General features: G+C 60.6%; 1 protein-coding gene across 3 annotated transcripts in view; it reads right to left on the reverse strand.

Moving 5' to 3' along the window:
- Positions 1-3,266: 3,266 nt before the first annotated feature.
- BRD1 (bromodomain containing 1) overlaps positions 3,267-21,803 on the reverse strand; it is a 36,304-nt gene continuing 17,767 nt past the window's right edge. For 2 of the 3 annotated variants that reach the window (XM_014450132.2, XM_023748746.1), the window contains 7 exons: positions 20,334-20,588; positions 15,187-15,291; positions 6,713-6,848; positions 6,305-6,432; positions 5,353-5,462; positions 5,043-5,197; positions 3,267-4,364 (listed from right to left, as the gene is read on the reverse strand). In XM_014450132.2, the coding sequence (XP_014305618.1) occupies positions 4,181-4,364; positions 5,043-5,197; positions 5,353-5,462; positions 6,305-6,432; positions 6,713-6,848; positions 15,187-15,291; positions 20,334-20,588 (1,073 nt within the window). In that variant the 3' untranslated portion in view covers positions 3,267-4,180. The remainder of the gene's footprint in view (positions 4,365-5,042; positions 5,198-5,352; positions 5,463-6,304; positions 6,433-6,712; positions 6,849-15,186; positions 15,292-20,333; positions 20,589-21,803) is intronic. The other variant, XM_023748747.1, reaches the window with a different exon arrangement.

Raw genomic sequence — 21,803 nt, forward strand, 5'->3', positions numbered from 1 at the left:
AGCCCAGCCCCCTGCCAGGCCCTCCCAGCAGACTGGCTGCAGGTGAGCACCCCTCGTCTCCCCCGCGTGCACCAGGGCACCGCCGCCGGTTGCAAGCAGAGCGGGGAGCCGGCTGCAGGCCCCCGCCCCCCCCCCCGCAGCGCCACGCCTCGTGGGCCTGCCCAGGTCTCACCCCGGCCCAGGGAGCCTGGCTGCAGTGGCCGCTCCCCGGCTCTGAGGCACCTCCTCGACCGAGAGCCCACGTGCAAGGAGCGCCCGGCTCGGGCGGCAGCCCAGTCGCAGCGTCTGCTTCATGTTAATTACAACAAACCTGCCGCTGGTCTGGGACCCTCGGCCGCCACAGCCGCAGCCCACGGGCCACGCGTGGTGCTGTGTTCACAAGACACGCGACCCGCGTCCAAGGCTCCCTCAGTGGTGCTGGCTGAGACAAGAGGTCTGCACAGGGCCTCCTCACGGTCACTCATTTAAGAACATCCTCGCCACAGTGTCACTGGAGAAAAACTCTCGTGAGTTAACCCTTTGCGGTCGTATGTCTGCTCTCAGCCACCACAGCAAGGAACCGTACGAATCTTAACTCTATTCACTCATGTATCAGTTCATAATTTCTCTGAAAGCTCTTAAGTGTCTAAGCGACCTTGTCACGAACCAAAACATTGCCCCGACAAATCGGAGATATCGAAACTCAATATAAACAAACGCGGTCGTTCCACACTCGCCATGCAAAACACCATGGCGAGTCAGTCGCCTTCTGAGAGTGAAGAAATCGACGGGCTTCGGAGATACTTCGCAGAATTTCAAATAAAGCTTTACAAATTACGTTTAACTGTAATTGGGCATTCTCGCTTGTTAAGATATTTCAAAATAATACTCCAAAATGGCAAAAAGAAAGTTACCAAAAGAAGTGTACTGCGAATCTGAAAGTAACGATGAAGAGTTTTATTTTGGCACCTTGAATACTGACTCTGACGTAGAAAGTGATAACGTTTGTAGTGATTCTACTAGTAGTGACGTAGTTCCAAAAAAGAATTAATAAATCTTGTTTATCCTTCATAATCTTGCATGTTATGTATCACTGCTCTTTCAATGGGAATTAATTCCGACCAGTAGGACACCCACGTCCAAATTTAATACGACCGCAAAGGGTTAAAACTATAAACGTAATGGCTACTGTGTGCTCACCAGACAGACATTCAGCCCCGGGTCGGCACCACCCCCAAATCCTGCCGAGTGGGCCAGGTGCGGGGCCAGCCCGGCTCAGGTGTGGTCAGTGCCTGACTGTGGCCCCACGGGCACCGCAGGGACAGGTCCCGGGGCAGAGGGGGGAGGCCACAGGGGCCACCTGGGAACTCGGGCTGTCATCAGTATCCCCGTGAGGCCTGGCCTCCGCCCCTCTGGCCGGGACCCTGGCCGCTGTCCCCCACCAACCTGCACACAGCGGCCCCAGGACTTCAGCCCTCGGCCCTCCCCCACCCTGGGCAGCAGCAGGTGAAGGGAGTATGTGGGGGGGGGGGGGGCGGGGGGAGAGGCGGGGCTGGCATGTCGGGGTGGGAGCGCCCTCTGCTGCGGTTGACAGGAAACTGGAGCAGGTCCCTGGAAGGCGTGTTTCAGTTGCAGCAGGAGAAACGCTGATGAGCCAAGACCACAGGACCCCACTCAGAGCCGAGGACGCCAAGTGACGGGGGCCCCCTGGAAAGGGGGGCCCAGCACTGGCCCCAGGCGGCTGGGTGCACCCCCATCCCCGCTGTGGGCCTGTCCCTGCGGCCTCTGGTCCCTGCTGTGCCTCCCAAGGTCAGCCCCTCAACCTTGACAGACTCTGTTGCCTCGTGGTCAGACGGAGCCTCAGGGCCCTCACGGATTTTAATTCTCAGTGTCCTGGCGAGGGTCACTTTTTAAACATATATATATATTATTGATTTTTTTACAGAGAGGAAGGGAGAGGGATAGTTAGAAACATCGATGAGAGAGAAACATCGATCAGCTGCCTCCTGCACACCCCCTACTGGGGATGAGCCCACAACCAAGGTACATGCCCTTGACCGGAATCGAACCCGGGACCCTTCAGTCCACAGGCCGACGCTCCATCCACTGAGCCAAACCCGTTAGGGCGAGTGTCCCTCTTTAAGACCAAGTCAAACACCCTCCCTAGGAAAGCAAAGCGTTTGTCTTTAAATACGAGTCCCGCGTGGAAACCCAGACGCTGGGCCACGGAGCTCACCAAGCACTGCAACCAGCAGAGTTTACTGAAATGATGAATTTTTAACGTGAGCCTCCGGGTTCACAGAGCTCTGCTCCTCCTGTGGCCTCGAGGGAGGGGCAGCAACCATGAGCCTCGGTGGGTCCACTCCCCTCGGGGCCTGCGGTCTCCCAGGCCAGGCTCTCCACCCAGTGTGCCCAGCACCCCTGCCCTCACAGCTGCCCTGCAGCGCCCCCATCCAGACCTCCAGGACCCCAATAAGCAGTCCAGAGACAACCAGGCCACCTGCCAGCCCCACCCAGAGCCTGGGGCCCAGGTGAGGACTGGGTGCCCCGACACCACCCTCCACCCAGAGCCAAAGGCAGGTGTTGGCACCTTCAACCACCTGAAAGGGACAAAAACCCACCACATCCATGTAATGCTCCCACCAGCCTGCACGTGGGTCCGACATGGAAGGAAACACCCTGGGTTAGAGCCTCGAGGGGAGTGCCACAGCTTTGGGGGGGGTTGGGGGGGGGATGACGTGGTCATTTCACTGGGGCCCACGTGACGTGCTCACTTCACCGGTCACAACAGATCCCGCCAGGCCCGCCGCTGCAGCCTGTCCTCGGCCTGAGCCCAGCTGATGCCACCGAAAGCTCCAAGCGTCACCATCCCACGCGCTCAGACCCTTTGACGGCACCGCCCGCGGCCTGTGGAGGGCGCACCTGCGCAGCCCGGCTCGGGTGGCCCTACCCCAACCACGGCCCTGGCTTGCCACCAGCAGGCCCCCGAGAGGAACACAGCAGATAAAGCGTCTGCCAGACACAGGACAAAACCATCAAAGGAAGACATTTATTTTCAAGTTTCTGTGGAGACATCACAAACAACGGAGACTGAAAAGGAAAAACATTTAAAAATTTCAGACTACCAGTTTAAAATAAAAATATGATTAGCTAAAATAATAAATAATGCCATGACAACGCAGGGTGCGGTGCCCGGATGGGCCGGTGGGGACAGGCCGGGGGCCCAGGCCCGCCAGCCTCCGGCGCCTGCCCACCAGCACGCTGGGGACGTAGGAATGAAATGGCCACACCGTCCAAATCTTGACTTTATTTTTTAATATAAAAAAATGCATTTGGAAACCCACCCTACCTTTTCCCCTAACATAATGCTTTACCTCTTAAAAATAAAAATAAAGTACTAATTCTATGTACATCACAGGTACCATACAAAATGTATCCAAAGTTTCTATTGCTACCAAAGTGTCCTAAATCAAAACAAGTACAGAAAGCCCCTCATTGTAAACAGGATACAAGTTACAAACCAAAGAACACAGCCAGTCTGTACAGCCAGCAGCCCGCGCCGGGGCGGGCGGACGTCCGTGTGTATAAAAATGCTATCAATATACTTTTGCAAATTTATTTTTCATTATAAAGCAGGTGAATACACTTTCTACAATAAATAATCCGCTGGGGCCCCCTGGGCGGCCGGAGGCGGGCGGCGGAGGACCGGCGGACGGCAGCACCGGGACGCGCCCGCCCAGCCGCAGGGCGCGGAGTGTTTTTGGTGATTCGCAGGTGATGTACACGGCAGAAATTTCCTCTCCGCCTCTTTCCACAAAGTACCACTCAAAATAATGTCATTTTCTTTCTTAAAATACACATTTGTCACTGCAAATTTACATCCCATCTTGTTAAATAACAGGTACTCTGTGTAAAGAGTATGATTTACAAATTTATTAAACATTCAAAAGTCTTTTTTAAAAAAGCTATGGATCAAAGAAAGTGATGCAAGCAGCACCCTCCGGTGACCTGTGCCGGGCAGAGTCGTGCGGAAGCTGCGCCCGCCGCGCCCAGACGGATGGTTTCATAGAAAACTTAGAAACAAACCTCCCCGATTCCCCAGGGAAAAGAATGAAAGAACTACATCTACCATCAGAATAAGTTAGGTTTTGAACAATATACAAACATGTACAGCTTATCAACATATGGACACGGCGGGCCCTCAGTCGATGTCGCTGAGGTCGCTGGCCGGCTCCCCGTGCACCCGGCTCAGGTGGTTCATGGCGCGGTCGAAGGCGACCCGCACAGCCTTCCGGATGCTGGAGTTCCTCCCCTCCATCATCTTCAGCTTGTCTATCGTCTCGTCGATGCCAAGGGGGACCATTTTGGACTTAGGGAGCCACTGCCTTTTTAAAAGAAAAGAAGTGGCAACAGTGAGAGCTGCGGGCGCCTTCCCTTCGCCACACGTCACGTCAGTCTAGCCACGCAGAGGCCTGCTGACGTGACCCCGGGGTCAGGGTGCCCCGGGGGCCAGGGTGCGCGGGAGGCCCCTCCAGAAACCCCGGAGCAGGGCTGGCGGTGGCCGGCCCGGTCAGCGTGGGGGCTGCGGGGCGGGGGCACAACCAGACCCTCACGAAAACCAGGTGGGCACCTCCTCTCCTCCATGATTCCCAAGAGGCCCGTGTCCTGGAGGCCCCGTCAGCCTTCCACGTCTTTCCCCAGTGGCCACCCAGGGCCACCAGCACGACACCCAAACCCAATCCAGCCGAACATGCCAATGCTGGTGGGTGCCCCAGCTACAGCCCCCAGGTGCCAGCAGGCTCTGCACCCCCCAGGCGGGCGCCACACCAGCAGCTGCGGGCAGAGGGGCTGCAGGGCTGAGGTCAGAGAACTCTGCTGTTGCCCGGGAGCTGCCGGCAGCACCGCGAGCTTCCGTCCGCGCTCAGAGGGGCCAAGGCGGTGCCCCGGGCAGAATGCCCCGGGCCAGGGCCCACCTGAGGGCAGGGAGGACTGGGTGGGCCCACAGGTAAGAAACGGAGGCCCGGCCGCCCCCAGCCTCCGTGCTCCCAGTGCCGGGCACTTACCAGCTCCGCTTGTTGTCGAAAAAGAGGACGAGGAACAGCCGCTCGTCCGCCTTGGTCTGCATGTGCTCGCCGATCTTCAGCACGTCCAGCGGCGGGGCCGGGATGGTGACCCCGTTGTGGTGCCCTGGCACGCGCGGCATCTTAGGGTCGATGATCTGCCGGGGGGACACGGGGTCACACCGAGCGCTGCACCGAGGTGGGCTGTGCAGGAGCTCTCCCGCCCCCTCCCCCACGGGTGTCCTGACAGGAGCGTGGACGCCTGCCCCACGCGCAGGGGACAGCAGCACCGCCCAGCCCGTGCCCCGCTCACCAGGGCGGGGTAGGAGGGGTAGCCGCTGCACTTGGCCCACACCACCTTCAGGGGCTCGAGCGCGGAGGCCGCGGCGTCCGTTGAGATCCACATGCTGCTCTGACCCACTTCTAAGAGAGAGAAGGAATGAGGGGTGAGCCCCCAGGCACCCAGCAGGGTGCACGCTGACCCCGAGCAGAGACACCCCCCGGAACGGTGGGCACGGGGCACCCGCCCTGGCTGAGCCTGTCTGAGGCCCCGGCACCAACACTGTTACCCGCAGTCTAGCCCGGGGTTTCCACGCACCCCGACTCTACTTGAGGGCTCCAACCTTCAGGCTCCCAACATCTCTCCCTCCTGAGCCCCCACTTCCGCCCTCGTGCCCACCTCCCGGGAGGTCCCCAGGGCACCTCTGGAACCAACACCCTAAGTTTAAAACCACAGCCCTGGCTCCCTCCCCGTCCCTCCTCACACCCTCAAACAGCAGGGAGCCTCGTCTGACCCTTAGAACCTCCCTGGAGTCCACACCCACATCCTGGGGCCCCAGGTCCCGCTAGTCCCCAGCCCCCTCTCCACGCAGCCCAGGGCTGACCGGCTGCTCTGCTCAGACCCCTCCTGGCTGGACCACTCATCTCCACCCACATTTCCAATGCAGTCTCCATCCCAACACAGCTCACTGCTCCCACCGGACCCCGAGCCGCCTCTAGATACTGAAAGCTGGGGGACCCCCACCCCGCCCCGTAGTCTCACAATTGGCTGCAGATCACACATGAGCCTAAACAAAGCCTGTCAGCCTCACAGGGTCTGACAGGAACCACTTGGGGCCGAGCACCCACACAAAAGCCGCCTTCCGGGAGAGGCCAGGGTGCAGAAGTCCCCCCTGAGGCGGGAGGCAGTGTCCACGGGGCACACCCAACGTGCTGCCTTTACTCCTGGCCAGAGGGACGCACAAAGGGGCCTGGGCTGCACTCACCGGCTGCGATCCTGGCTGCCTTGGCGTAGTTCCCGTTCTCGATGCAGGAGATCAGCTCGCTGCGGTCCTCCAGCGTGTGCCTGCGCACCAGGGCAGGCTTGCCGCGGCCGCACTTGGGGGCGCTGAAACTGCGGGGAGCGCAGGCTGGTCAGGTGGCGCCGAAACCCTCACACCCGCCCCCAGGGAGCTGGGCCCAGCAGCAGGGACTGCAGCCCAGGTACAAAGTGGCCCCTGCAGGGCAACCGGCCAGGGCTGCGCTCACCACCATCCCGTTACAGGCAAGACTTTGTAAGGAAAAGTATGACTAACTCCCCATTAAGACCTGATGCTCATGCATCTGTCATTCCCGCTTCTCGGGTTCAGGCCCACAGAACAGGCCCCATGTAACTGGGGAACCCCGTCGCCCACCTGGCGTCGCAGAGCGGGCTGCTGCTGGAGGCGATGCTGGACTCGGAGGCGCAGCGGCGCCGGGGCGTGGCTTTCCTCCCGGGGAGGCTGCCCGGCTCCTGCTCGCTCCTCACGCCCCCAAAGCCATTGGTGAGACCTGCAAAGACACAGCGGCTGAGCTCTGCGGCCGGAGCCGCTGCCCCGAGCGCGACGTCCCCCCAAACCGGAACCTAATGTCTCATCTGTGACAGCGTGGAGGCCGTCGCCCCAAGCCCCAGCCCCGGGCACAGGAGCCGCGCCTGTGCAGCGACACCAAGGCTGACAGAGCCTCGCGCGCTCAGGGCGCTGGTCTCAGGGGCTCTTCCAACGTCACGTGTGACACAGGCTCCACCAAGCAGAGGACAGGCGTGCTATTCGCTCCCAGGCAGCGGGCCACCCGCATGTCCCTCCGGCGCAGGCGGGGACGAGCCGTGTCTGCACCAAGCTCGAGGGCCAGACCGGCCGGGACCTGGCTGAGGAGCCAGACCACCAAGAGCGACTTCACACAGTGGAACTTCAAATGGGAACGGAAAGTCGATGAAAAAACTCTTTCAAAAGAAAAGTATTAACAAGAACCTAAAAAACACGTTAAAACAGGCCACAGGCACCTGGCTACCGGGGGTGGGGGGCAGCGCACTCCCAGGAAGCGGCGCTCACAAGCCCAGGCCAGGCCGCCTCAGAGCCGCGCCCTCCGTGACCAGACACACTGGCGACGTCCCTACCACCGACGTCAGGCCAAGGGACCGGGCAGACCTCTCACTGCATAGCCCGTGTGTCCTGTCCGTCCATCCGTCCGTCCGTCCCCCCCGGCCCCGGCCCCTGCAGACCCAGCCGGGCTCCCTCCCGTGTGACACCGAGGACTGTGCATATTTTTTTCCCCAAAAAAGAAATCCCACTCCTCATGCTTAAAAAATTGAAAAGCCATTTCTTTAAACCGAGTGAAGTGGGTGGTCAGGTTAGAGGGTCTCTCGCCTGCTTTACAAAGGCAACCTCGCTTCACTGCGCTTCGCAGAGACTGCGATCCCACCAACGAAGGCTTGTGCAGCCCTGCATCTCGCCAGCCCACGGGCACCACTTCCCCAACACCTGTGCTCAGTGCTGTTGAAATATTACAAACCTTGTCATCGTCAAAACCTGGTCATGGTGCTCTGTGATCAGTGACCCTTAACCTTACTCCTGTCATTGTTTGGGGCCCACAAACTGCCCCGTATGAGACCAAGAACCTAACTGATAAATGCTGTGCTCTCACTGCTCCACTGACCGGCCGCCCACCTCTCTCTCTCCTGGGCCCCCTATTTCCTGAGACACAACAAGACGGAAGTCAGGCCCATTCAGAGCCCACAATGGCCTCCAGGAGGCCCAGTGAAGGAAGAGCTGCACCCCTCACTTTAAATCAAAAGCAGAAACGACCAGCTTGGTGAGGCTTGTCCAACGCCAAGAGAAGCTGAAAGCGAGGCCTCTCACGCCCAACAGTGAGCCTGCTGTGAAGGCCAAGAGGTTCTGGAAGGAAATTCAAGCGCTGCTCCAGCCAACACGCGTGATGAGAGGGAACAGCCTATTGCTGGTGAGGAGACGGGTCCGTGCTCTGGGTTGAGGCCACACAGCCACAGCTCCCTGCAGCCAAAGCCTAATCCAGGGCCAGGCCCTGCTCTTCCATTCCGTGAAGGCTGAGAGGTGAGGAGGCGGCGGGAGGAACGTGTGGAGATGGGAGGCTGGTCGTGAGCTGAAGGAGGTGCCAGGGGAAGCAGCAGGTGCTGAGCTGCAGCAAGCTGTGCACAAGGGCCGCTCGGATGACCGTGGAGGGGCCACTCAGCAGGTCGTCCACAGCCTCGGAGTGTGGAGGACACGGCCTCCTCCGGGAAGGAGACGCCACCTGGGACGTCCACAGTGAGGGGAGGTCAGCGCCCGGCCTCACAGGACCAGCGGCTCCTGCTAGGAGCTCATGCAGCTGTGACTTTAAGCTGGAGCCAGTGCTCACTTCCATTTAGAAAATCCTAGGCCGGTAAGAGTGATGCTCCGTCTGCTCTACCTGTGTCTGAACGTGCCACACGGCTTCCTGCACAGTGTGAGCCCCTGTGGAGACCTGCTGCTCAGAAAAAAGGATTCTTCCCTAACCTTCCTGCTAGAGACAAGGCGCCTGGTCACCAGGGGCGCTGGGGGAGACGGGCCAGATGAATGTTGTTTTCATGCCTTTCTGCAGCTCTTGGGTCAAGGACTAACTCTGACTCCCAAGTCTCACTGGGAAGAAAAACCACGTTTGTAAGCAATCGCTGCCGCCGTGGTTCCTGATGGATCGGGGAGAATAAATGGAAAAGGTCTCCCCGTCCCAGCTGCCGCTGAGGCCCTGAGGGACTCCTGGGAGGCAGTCACAGGCGTCTGGGAGAAGCTGATCCACCCTCGTGGCCGATCTGAGGGCTCCAGACCTCCGAGAGGAAGTGCCTGCACGTGTGGTGGGAGCAGCAGCAGGAGCATGACGTGGAGCCTGAGGACGCGCTGAATCGCTGCAAACTCAGGACAGAGCTTGAGTGATGAGGAGGAGCTTGCAGAGGAGCAGAGAGAGGGGTTTCGGGAGACGGAGCCCACCCTGTGACGAGGCTGTGAGGACGGTGAGATGGCGACAGATGATTCAAAGCGTCAGGTGAGCGTGGCTGGCAGACCAGTGCCGGGTTTGAGGACAGGCTGCAGTTCTGAAAGAGGTTTGTGGGTGATGCTGCAGCCGCAGGGAGGCTGTGCTGAGGAGTCGGCCATGCGGAGAACGTCACTGCTGTCTTACTCTGAGAAGCCGCCACCGCCCCAGCCTTGTAACCACCTCACAGTCAGCCGCCATCACCGCCACACAAGACCCTTCAGCACAGAGATGGCGGCTTGCTCAGATGATGGCTAACTCTGATGAAGGATTTTTAATTAAGGGACGCACCGTGGTTGCTAGACGCACGCTATCACACACTTAGTAGACTACGGTGTGAGGCGAACCGTCCTTGTGGGCACTGGGACCAGGGCATTCACGTGATCACTTCATGGCGACCCCATGTGTGTGGGTCTGGACCTCGACCCGTGTCCCCCAGGTGCGCCTGTGTACTTCCTGCAGAGGCTCAGTGCACGTGACTCACTTTAAAACAAGGGAGATGAGTAACCCTGACGGAGCTGAGAAGTCCACGTGCAGAAAGGGCATGCGTTCTGCTGTTCCCACGGACCTCAGAGGCACCGACTGCACTGAGTGGGAGTCAACCCCACTGGCTTCCAGCATCACTTCATCCTTTTACCTTTAAAACGAACTCACATTGACCAGCAGCAGCTGGGCCGTTGGCTGGGGTGCTGCGCTCATGCTGAAATCTGACATCTGCGTGCGGCGACCAACCATGTTGGCAAAGCAGCTGATGCCGCATGAGACGCCACGAGACCGACTCCAGCCCACGCCCCGGGGAGCACGGAGAGCAAGGGGCCGGATGGCCTGCCTCTCCACCTCCGGGCACTGTCCGGGGAAGACCCCCAAGGCAGTCAGCAAGTCAGAGACGGCCACCCAGATGGACGGACAGATGGACAGAGCCCAGTGTGCAAGATCTGAGGTGAGAGAAGGGACCACGGCCACAGGCGCACGTCCGGGCCCAGCACCAGCAAGGGAACCAGCCACCACCTGTGGCCTCGGAGAAAGCCCTGAGCATCACCAGACCCGGGCCTGGTCCAGACACACCTTGTGGCCACAGTCCGATGACAAGGACACACAGTCCCAACGTCTCTCCCTTTGGCGCCACATGGAGCTGACGGCCGCGCCCGGCCTCCACCTCCTGGACCTCGGCCATTCGCTCCTCCTGACAGGAGCTGAGGACGCCCTTCCAGGCAGAGAAGGAGGAGGCGGGGCCGGAGGCCTGTCAAAGCCATGGTGGCGAGCTGCACCCGGAGGCCCTGGGACAAGCTCACGTGTGGAATGAGCAGGCTGGGCCCTGCACCAGGTGGAAGCCGCGCGGGAAGCACAAGAGCAGGTGGCGCCCTCACGGACAGCTGGCCAAGCGCAGACCAAGCAGGCGCCCAAGCAGAGGATCTGGGACAGAGAAGCCCGGCCCCTAGACACGCAGCGAGCCCACCCTCGGGACGTCCACGCAGACGACATGCTTGGGGACAACCACCTCAAGCCAGGCTCCCGGGCGACACGAGGGGGAAGGCTGAGGGGTGGGGAGGCCTCAGCCTGAGGCACGAGCGCCTCTCCTCCCCTCTGTCCAAGGACACAGCGGCACGCAGCGGGGCGAGCACCCCCCCTTCTTCCCTAGAAGTGTCCCTGAGCACCTGTCACTCTCCCCACGGGGCTCCCTGGGCAGCAGCCAGGCCAAGCCTCAGAGACCCTGCAAGGACACGAAATGACACGTGGTCAGGCAGGCTCTGCAGGTCTGCAGACAGGAGGCCGAGGGCCCCCCCAGCAGCAGGAGGCCCGGCCCCGAGCTGCAGCCACCACGTGGCCAGTGGAGCCGACGCTCAGCAACACGGCAACACGAGGCGTTCTGAAGGCGCGGGAGGGGACAGGGCGGCTCTCGAACCCGGCCGTGTCCTCCACCAGCACGCGCTCGGGTCCACCGGGGCCACAGGAGACACAGCAAACACAAGCCTTCCTCTGCCCCCAAAGGCCTGGCCAAGCTGAGGCCCCCGGCCGGGCTCCCCACCCCCTCCAGGCCTCCCGGGCTCACCCTGGCCACATGTGGAAGAGGTGCCCCATGGGGTGGCTGAGGCGACTCTGCAGAGAAAGCTCACCAAGGCCAGGCCTTCAGTTGGAACGGCCTGCACGGCCAGGGCCCCCAAGCCCCGGGTGTGACAGCCAGACCCACCCCACCACACCTCACTGCACCTTAAAGAACCTTCTGGCCCTGGCTGATTTAGCTCAATGGATAGAGCCTCAGCCTGCGGACTGAAGGGTCCCGGGTTTGATTCCTGGTCAGGGCACATGCCTGGGTTGCAGGCTCGATCCCCAGTGGGGCGCGTGCAGAAGGCAGTCACTCAATGATTCTCTCTCATCATTGATGTTTCTATCTGTCCCTCTCTCTTCCTCTCTAAAATCAATAAAATATATATTTTTTTTAAAAAAAGAACCTTCTGGCCCTGGCTGGTGTGGCGCAGTGGATAGAGCATCAGAGTTCAATTCCTGGTCAGGGCAGATGCCCAGGATGTGGGCTCAATCCCCAGTAGGGGGCAGGGGCGTGCAGGAAGCAGCCAATCAATGATTCTCTCTCATCATTGATGTTTCTCTCACTCTCCCTTCCTCTCTGAAATCAATAAGATATTAAGATAATTTTTTTAAAAAACCTTCTGTTTGACAGCTGATGAGGCAAAGCAAAGAGTGGGCTGCGGTCACCACCATCCACCCCAGATCACATGCTGCGGACACCAGCGTTCCTCCCAGGCGACCTGCGGCCCCCAAAGCAGAACAACATGGGATCAAACAAGGGGCCAGCTCCGCGGGGGGGGGGGGGGCAACTGCCTCAGTCTGGCGAGCGGTGGGGCAAGCCCATCACCTCGTCCGCACATCGTGACTTTCACTCTCAGCTAGAGAACTGCATGTTGTGTGTGTGTTTCAACCTTTCGATAAAACCAGCACGTAAGATCCCAACCGCCCTGCTGTGCCCAGCCCAGCCCGAGACGCCATGGCGCAGGAAGCAGGCCCGGGCGCCAGGCACAGGCACAGGCCGCCGCTCTCCCGGGCTGGGCTTCCTCCCTGCAGCGGGACGGCCAGGAGAACCAGCAGGAAGGGGGAGGGAGGGTGGGAGGACGCGGAGGGACAGGGTTAGCACCCCGTCTCCTGGCTGTCAGGTGGTGCACACGGGTCCTGTCAGGCCCGGTCCTGCGCCTGCTGAGGACGCGATCGGAATCTGTGCAGGTGCAGGGCGTCCTCCGGATGCGAGAGGCGATCTGAGCCACGACTGACTCTAAGGCTCACACCTGTCCCCGGGGAGGCGGTCCCTCCCGCGCGCCGGGCTGACAGGGGGCCGGGCTCCACGTGCTGGTGTTAGTGTTGGAGGTGGTTAAGCTGGTGCTTCCAATGACATCCACGAATCATGTGAGATCAAGACGCAGCCATCGCCCTGCGTTCCAGAGCGACCACGTGGCCGAACTCCATCGAGTTGAGCAAGAGAAAACAATGAGGATCCCAAGAGGGAGCTACCCAGCGTGTTAGTAGTTAAATGAGAGCCTGGAAAACAGTGAAAAGGCCACCTAGTCTGACTGAAGACATCAACAGACCAGCCGCTGCCCTGAACGGCCAAGGACACGAAGAGTCCCTCTAACCTCTGTCCCTCACGCACCGCCCCCCCCCCCCCCCCACGTGCACACAGGAATCGCGGCAGGAACCTCAGGAGGAGAGACAAGCAGCACAGAAGTCCCGCCGGGGTCGCTGTTGGACAAGCCCGTGGCCACGGGAGAGGAGCCAGCAGAGCAGAGCTCTGTGGACCGCAGAGCCGAGGCAGGTGTGCTAACCTCCTGGAGGCAAGAGCAGCCCACGCCCCCAGCGGCGGCTCCCACGGAGCCCACGGGCGGTGTCCTGAGTGGACACGTCGGCTGTGCTCTAACTTGCGTCCTGGAATGAACGCGTCCGTTTGTTTCTAACTTGGAGACCCTGCAGCGCAGTGGGACCCTGACTCCCTACCAGGCAGGCCGGGCGCGCCGATGGGTGTGGGGATGAGCAGAGGACAGGGCATTTCCTGTCCCGACGGCGAAGGCTGCAAGCTTGGAGCCAGAGACCCAGGAGCCGCAGCCCGAGTGGGTGAGGCCCGAAATGGACGGGTGGGCACCGCTGGCCGGCACTCCGCCCACGAGCAACTGAGGCTCCCGGGCCGCACAAGAGCTAAGGCCTCGTCGCACGTCCACGGACTGCGGACACTCTAGAACAGGGGTGGGCAAACTTTTTGCCTCGAGGGCCACAATGGGTTCTTAAACTGGACTGGAGGGCCGGAACAAAAGCATGGATGGAGTGTTTGTGTGAACTAATATAAGTTCAAAGTAAACATCATTACATAAAAGGGTACGGTCTTTTTTTTTTTAGTTTTATTCATTTCAAACATCCGGCCCGCGGGCCGTAGAGTAAGAAAGCAGAGACCTGCGTTTCAGTCAGGGCCAGGGCACAGACTCCTCCACGCCACGGTCACCTGTGCAAAACCCTCCCCTCAGACGGGGAAAGCGGGAGAGGGACATCCGGTGACCAAGTGCAAGCGCCCTGCGCGCCACGAACGCCGGCTGGTGGACCCTTGCCAACGGCTCCAGCCAGACCCAACAGGTCAGTGAGGCCAACACAGGGCTGGCTGGCCTTCTGGTCACCAGCTTCTCAGTGGGTGCTGGGCCAGCAGTGCCCGGCACGTGCGCTGCAGTTGGGTGGCGGGCAGAGGGTGTGGCGTGGGATAGGCGCCCCAGACCCGGGAGCCAAAGGCAGGGCCTGGCGCCCGGAGCCACGACACACAGTGACTGCCCCCCGACTGCCCCTCCGAGCACGTCTCAGAGCACTTGCAAACAAGCGGCCCGAGGGCCCAAGAAAGGCCAGGGCGGGGGGGGGGGGGGTCCCCACGCACTGAAGCGAGTGTCCATCCTTCACCTGTGTCTGTGAGACGCTGAGGAGCTCGTGTGGCTCAGACACGCGATGGTTTTAACAAATTACTAAAGAATCCAACTTGGTATCAGTCCATGAAAAGAGAGGCCACGGGTGAGAATGTCTATGAAACAAAGGGCACGTGTGAGAGTTCCCTGCGTTTCAATGACGTTCATAAGAAGTTACTTCGGTAGCAAGAATGACTGTCTGCCGAATGCAGAACCAGCACCAGAAACACCTGCTGGACCACCTCTTCCCTCCACCCCCCGACCGGCCCCACCGGGAGGCTCGGGACGCAGATGACTCGCCCCCATCCGGCCTCTGCTCCTCCAGCTGAACTGAGAAGGTGCCCTGACAGCAGGACAGCCAAGAGACGGTGTCTGGACGCACCAAACACAGACCAGGCTCTGGTCGAAGACAGAACCCACGGGACAAGCATGTCCACACACCTCCCGAAGGAGGCGTCAGACACAGAACCGGCGCCTCCCAGAGGCACGGCCATCGTGGAGCCACGAGGGGACAACAGTCCCGCCAGTTTCGGTGACACACACTCGGCTGCAGTCGCGGGGGAGGCACAGGCTGCAGAAGAGCTCCGGCGCCTCCTTCCAGCCCCCTGCGCCCAGACATGCAAATGAGCCCCTCCGGCTCTCCCTCCGGCTCTCCCGCAGTGCACAGTCCGAGGGAGGAGCAGGACCGCCCACCCAGGCCCACGGGGCCAGCAGCCACCCCGCAATGCACCCTCAGACCTACAGTTAGGGGTTTTCAAAGAAAAATGCGCCATCTGTCTTCCCATCTGGAAATTAAGAGAACTGTGGACAGTAAAGTGAAATACGTGCACCCACGACTGTGCCCTCTGACCCCGGAGAAGAGAAGGGCCGGCGAGGCCCGCAGCATTTACCTGTGTCCAGGCGCTTTCCCGGGGACCCCGCCTCCACCTCGGAGTCGCCGCAGGTGCTTCGCGACCTTTTTCTTGGCTGCAGAAGAGTCTCCAACCTCGGAAGGACTACAGACAGAAAGGTTTTGGTCCCTAGCTGAGGAGAAGCTGGCGGGGTCTCAGTGTTCTTGGCAGACTTTGGGGGGCTTACACTGTTCGATTTGCAGAAGAGAACAGAAGGGCGTCTGTTTACATCGCTTGCTGGCTCCGCCCCCGCGGAGGCCGCCGCCGGCGCAGCGCCACTACAGGCGAGGGTGGGCTCTGCAGGGTGTCCGATTACCAGGGCGCTCTGAGTGCAAGTGCTATGTGATTCATTATCAAATGTGACTCTTTTGAATAGTTTACTCTGCTCTGGGTTGAGTTCTACTGGTTTGAGGGTTGGTGGTTCTGAATTAGTCTCCGAGTTTGAAGGAAGAGGTAATGCATCTGATGGTTCAAGTTTAGGGGGAGATTTATCTCCTGAAAAAATTATAAATAAAGTGATTTTTGAAAACTGGTAATTATAAAATCTATTATAAAACTTACTATAAATGTGAAGTCCACCAAAATACTACTTCAATTAAGGAAACAAAGCATCACACACAACTACCTGCGGGCAGTGAGGGCTGTGGGGTCCCAGCAGGGGGCTCCCCACCCCACAGGCGGGGTGCCCTGGCCTCTGGAAACACCCGGGAGAGGACTTCACATTCGCCAACATTAAGCACATCATTGGGGTGCACGCCGGCAGCTGCAGCCACAGCTCACTCACCTTGAGAAGAGAAAGCGCACCCAGCTAAGGCCCAACACTCACCCCCACTGCTGACCAGGCTTCCCGCACAGGGGAGCCGACACTCACCCCCACTGCTGACCAGGCTTCCCTAGTCGGCACCACAGCAGGCAGTGCCAAGGGCTGTGAGTGATTTAAAACAGGAGAAACCTCCCACTCAGGTCTCAGCACACACCTCACTCCTATGCCAGCCACACCTGGAAATGCTAGTGTAACTCCTTTCAATCTGACTTTAAAAATAAATACAACCTTTGGAAGAGACAATTTTAACTGAGGCTTCAGCGTTTCCACATGGAACAAGCGGTCTGAAAACCAGCTCAGCCCTGGAGGCTGCCCGCGGACTGGCCTGGCACTACCTGCGAGGCCACACCCACTGGGGTGAGCGCGTGGCCTACAGCCCCGAGGAGCTACTGAAATGACCCCAAGTGGCATTTGGTATCTAGACACACTTCTTCCTGTAGTGACCCCGGAAGTCCTCCGAGCCCCTTGAAAGATGTCAAGGTAACACTTTAACCCCGAGTTCATCTTGAGAAGGAAAAGCTGAAAAGCTGCCACCGTGTAGGGCCCACGTGACCTGAGCCCGCGCTGAACTCAGGCTGCAGGGCTCCACGCTTGCTAGAGCGCCCGCCTCACGGACTCCAACACCCAGGGCAGAGGCCTCCCACCGAGGGCGGCCAGGGGACACCACCCCCTCGTGCGTCAGGCTCTGGGACGGGCACATACTCCCGCCCTGGACACCGGACACCCACAAGCAGGATGCGGCATCGAGAGCCACAGCGACACGTTGGCTGGTGACACAACCCTTCCCACCGCTGCTTGAAGTCACACACACGTGCAAGGAAACAGCTTACAACACACAAAGGCACCGTGTGGACGGACAGGGGCCTGCGGAGTTCCTGCTGAAAACCTCTGCGAAGGCACGCCACAGGCGGAGCTCGCTGCGCCCTCCTCCCGTCCCCAGCACACCCTCCGCTGACGTCCTGCCTCCTGTCCTCCCTCCGGCCTGACCCTCGAGCCCCCACATCAGCACTCGTCCTGACCATGATGCCTAAAGGGCCGCCTCCGTGCCAGCAAGGCTGCCTCCACCTGGGCGGGTGGGTGCGGCCCCCGCCTGCCCCTCTGCTGCCCCTCCCTGCTGGGCTCCCCCACTGCACAGCCAGGCCCTCACAACCACCTCCAGCCCACCCCCGACTCAGACGCTAACCTCGGCCCCACCAGGCGCCCTTGTTCCTGCCACACACGAGGCCCCGGACCACCATGGCCCACCCCTCTGCTCCTCTCACGCTCAGTCCACAGGGCTGCTCTCGCTGTCACGGAGACCTGCACCAGACGCAGGGAACCTCAGCAGCAGGCCTCCCGGCCCCTCCTTCCAGCCCTGTGCTCACCCACTGTCGCTGTTCTGCAGCCACGGGGCGCCCACCACCAGGGCAACTCACAGGAAGATTTCCAAGGGGCAGCGCGTGAAGGACCAGGCGTGGGGCCACGCAGACCCAGGTGCCTGGTGAACCCCTTGGCTGCACCGCCACGCCTGTCAGCCAGTCCCCGCCCCCCCGCCCTCCAGGAGAGCAGGTGCCCTGCAGGACCGTGCGGAAACGTGACTGGATGCTAACACACAAGTAAGGAAGCTCTTTTAAAAAGCCCTTACAGACACGACAGGGCCCTCGCCTGCCCTCGCCTGCCCTCGCCCTCGCCCACAGCCGTCATAAAGCAGAACCCAGCCAGGGCATGCTGCCGGCTGCACTGAACAGGCAGGCCCCAGGACAGGGGACGGCTCAGCCTGGAACACGGCAGGGCTCAAGGAATGGGCTCAAACCCCCACAACCTACAGCAAAAGCCCATCGAGACTCGGCGACAACGCCCTCCCCCTGCCAACCCCTCACTGTTCTCCCAGAGCCACCCGTTTCTCCGGCCCGGCAGCCAGCTGAACGCACGCTCCATGTGCAAGCAAAGCACAGGCCTCTAAGTGCTGGCTGCGTGCAGGCCTCCCCCGGTGACGGGGTGCTGTGACAGCCGCCTCCAGCTCTCACTGAGCCTCACAGTCCCCTCGGAAAATAGCCCCGAACTGGGCAGCAGACAGACTAGGGGCCGAGGCGCACACAGCCGCAGGAGCGCTGGCTCCAAACTGCGGCGTGAGCAGCAGGGACAGGCCTGCCGCTGTCTCGTCACCTCCAGGCCTCAATCAGAGGAAGGTCCCCGGGGACCCCGAGCCAGCAGATCTCCCTCCCTAGCCTGGTGGGTGCAGCCCCCACCTCAATGGGCCTGACACCCACCCATCACTTCCCTGTTCTTCAAGAGGAAACCACGTAAACACTAAGTCACAACCGAGACAGTTCTTGATATTAAGGAGTTCCTACTACTTTAGGTGTCATAATAATGCTCTGAGTCTTTGTGTTTAAAAGACTGTTTGAGAAGATTCTTGGGTTTGTGCATCCTAAGTCTCCCAGGTTCACATTTCTAGAGTAACATCAACGGCTGGTTCGTCTGTCTCCACGCACAGCCGCCTGGGAACCTCTGGAGCTCCCTGCTCCCTATGGTGGGCCCCCTGGAAGCTGCTTTCTCTCCACCTTCCTTTCCCATCAGCTGAAAGCCACATGCTCTCTCCCTGTACATGGGGCAGGCACGTTACCGGCAGCTCCAGGCTGTCTTTCATCTCTGATCTGGGTTTGTGTGCTTCCTTTAAATTGACCCCAGCGCCAGAGTAGCAAAGGGACCAGCCTGACTGAGGGGGTCCAGCCTGGCGGGCGAGGTGCCCGCTGCTCCTGGGCGGGCCCAATGCAGGGAGGGAGCCCTGGACGCAGGAACAGAAGGGTCACAGGCCTCTCCGCTGGGAAGAGCAGGTGCTCAGAGCAGCCATTCCAGTGATGGCGCGTCACTTGGTGACAAGCTTTCTCCCTCCCTCACTCTTTTCAAGACAACACACAAGGAGTGGTTTTCTAAGAGGCAGATACCAGGGCAGAGCAGCCGCTCCGGCGGCAAGAGGGGGCTGGCTGGGAGGGCAGTGGTGCCCTACACTGACCGCCCCCCCCCAGGTCCTGCCATGTCTCAGGGCACCCATCCCCCAAGGGTGCACAGGCCTGATGAGGGGAGGCCACCCTGGACCCCAAGGACCCTCAACAGGGGGTCAGCCTGAGACCCCAAGTACATCTGGCTGCCAGAGGCCCCTGGAACAAGTGTACCGGAGCCCGACCCTCCAGCAGAGAGAGCGCGGAGAACGGAAGCTCCGCTCGCTTCTGGAACCCACGGCAATTCACATCCCCGAGGAGCGTGCCAGGCCTGCACCTTACGCTACGGACCTAAACCAACCAACCGCACACTGAGAACCAGGCATCAAAGGAGAAAGGCAGCAGAACCACCCCTGGCTGGAGGCACAGGAGGCATTTGCTAAGGGAACTGCTGGAGGACACGGGAGCTGTGACCCACGGGACCAGGTGAAACTCAGAGGAACTACAGACACAGCCAGCACTTCCTGGGGCCACAGATGACACAACACAAGACACACGCGTGGCCGTGACCAGGACCCTGCAGACCGCCAACAGCAGGCCAAGGCTTTTTAAAGCAGCTGCAGAACAATGTGTGTGTGGCTTTTTCAACACTCAGAAAGGTTATAACCGACTGCTGCTGGGGAGAGTCTCAGTCCGCTTTCCATTTTGTGTGACTGACCCGCTTCCCCTGAAACTAGGAGAGAGCAAGAGGGGAGGGTTTCCTGCAAGTCCCCCCGCTCACCGCCTGGACCAGCCGCCCCGACTGCTCCCTCGGCACCGTGCCCGCTTCCCCATTGGGGGGCAGGGTCTGCGCCACCCTGTGTTCTGGTCCACAGAAACATGCCTGCTGCCCGGTCTGCTCGCAATGCACCCCCCTCTCCACGCTCTGCTCGGGGAGTGCCATGCTGCCGAGGCAGGGCTGGCTCTGGGGGCCCTCAGGTACTGGAGGGCCCTGCCTGCCCCCATGACTGGCGCCCACCCTGCCTGCCCACCCTCCAAAGGTCAAAGAGGTGCATGTACGGGAGGGCACTTTAGAGCAACCTGTCACAGCGCCTCTCATCACCCCGTGCCCGTTAATTGGCGCTCCCTCCTCAGACAGAACATGACAGCAGTGCCGCCACGCCTGTGGCACGCCACCCTCCTCTCCCACCACGCAGGATGCTGCGTGAGACCTAAGCCGTGCTTTTTGGACGGCTTTTCAGGACCCAGTTGGGAAGGACAGTCTTACTCTGCCTTGCACTCGGGACCATCTCAGTGCCAGAGCACACACCGCGGCAGGGCGGCACGGGCACCAGAAGCCAGGGCAGGGGGGCGGGTCAGGTGACCCTGGGCCGGGAAGACGGCCGGGAGGCAGCGCTGCTTACCTTCCTCCCCGGCTCCGGCCCAGCGAGCACCTTCCTCTTCCAAGCCTCCAGTACCTGACCCGGCGGGCGGGGCTGGTCTGCTGTGGTCACTTGTTCCGCACGAGCGCGATTTCTTCTTCAGGAGCTTGGCGTTGCTCTCGACCCGCTGACTTCTGGACTTCATGGCGCACGTGAGGTCCAGCTTGTCCAGCAGCTCCCTCAGCTGCTCCTCCAGGCCCATGTGGGCCCTGTTGGCCGGGTTCAGTAACCTGTCCACTGAGTCACAGAAACACACGTCCATTAGCCGTCACCCGTGGTGCCACTGAGCGAACACCCTTCCACCTCCACGCCCCAACGTCACCCTGGACCACGCCCCTTGCTCAGCCACGTGACGGCCCTCACCCACGCTCTAAACCCACGACAGGGGCTGCCACAGGGACAGACAGGGGCTGCCACAGGGACAGACAGGGGCTGCCACAGGGACAGACAGGGGCTGCCACAGGGACAGACAGGGGCTGCCACAGGGACAGACAGGGGCTGCCACAGGGACAGACAGGGGCTGCCACAGGGACAGACAGGGGCTGCCACAGGGACAGACAGGGGCTGCCACAGGGGACGTGCTTGCCACCCGAGGGGGTGCGCGGGCGTGGGAGACGCAGGTGCAGACGCAGGACCACCAAGCCTCTGGTGAGGGCGGCCAGCACTGAGCCCTGCTGACTCAGCCCCTGGACTGAGACTAGAGACGGCTGTGCGGCCGGGCAGGCCCACCACCTGCTGAGCTTCCCCCTGAGCAGGACTCTCCCCTTCCTCGTGCCAGGGCCACGGTGGGGCTGCTGTGCATAACTGACCTCGAGCTCGAGTCCAGACCCAGGGATGACGCTGGGCTGCACGTCTCACAGGTAAGGCTGAGCCTCAGGCTTCTGTACTACAGAAACCCCCAAAATCTACAAGGCACCAGTCACCTTAGACAAGTGAGGCCACCAAGGAGAAGCCGACTCTAGTGCCACCTGGTGGAGCGGGAGCCCCTCCCAGCAACAGATGCAGCTGAGACTGCACATAGCAGCCTGGCTCGAACCCCTATCATCACTCACAAAGCCTCATGGGCATTAAACTCAGAAACATTCACATGAGCAGAGACCATGTCATCTGAAGCCCAAAGGAGAACTCCTCAGTTCGTCTTGCAGATCCTTCAAGCAGAGCAGGGACAGCTGCCCACCTGCAGCCGGACACGGCCCCGCCCAGCAGAGGGGCCCACAGCGCCCACCAGACGGAACGGGAGGGAGGACACACTGGGTGCACCAGCTCACCTTGGACCCCCGCCCTGACACCAAGGAAGAGATGCCGTAGGACTTCTCATGCTTGATTTTATGCCTAGAATTTACTTAGGCAACATCATGGCAACGTGCACGGCCATTTTCTGAAGGGCCCAACACTGAGGCCCCCGGACCCCTTCTTGCTCCAGGAAGTTGGGTGGCGGCCAATGTGTGGTGG

This window comes from Myotis lucifugus, unplaced genomic scaffold (assembly GCF_000147115.1).
Source record: "Myotis lucifugus unplaced genomic scaffold, Myoluc2.0 scaffold_1761, whole genome shotgun sequence".
NCBI classification, from domain to species: Eukaryota; Metazoa; Chordata; class Mammalia; order Chiroptera; family Vespertilionidae; genus Myotis; species Myotis lucifugus.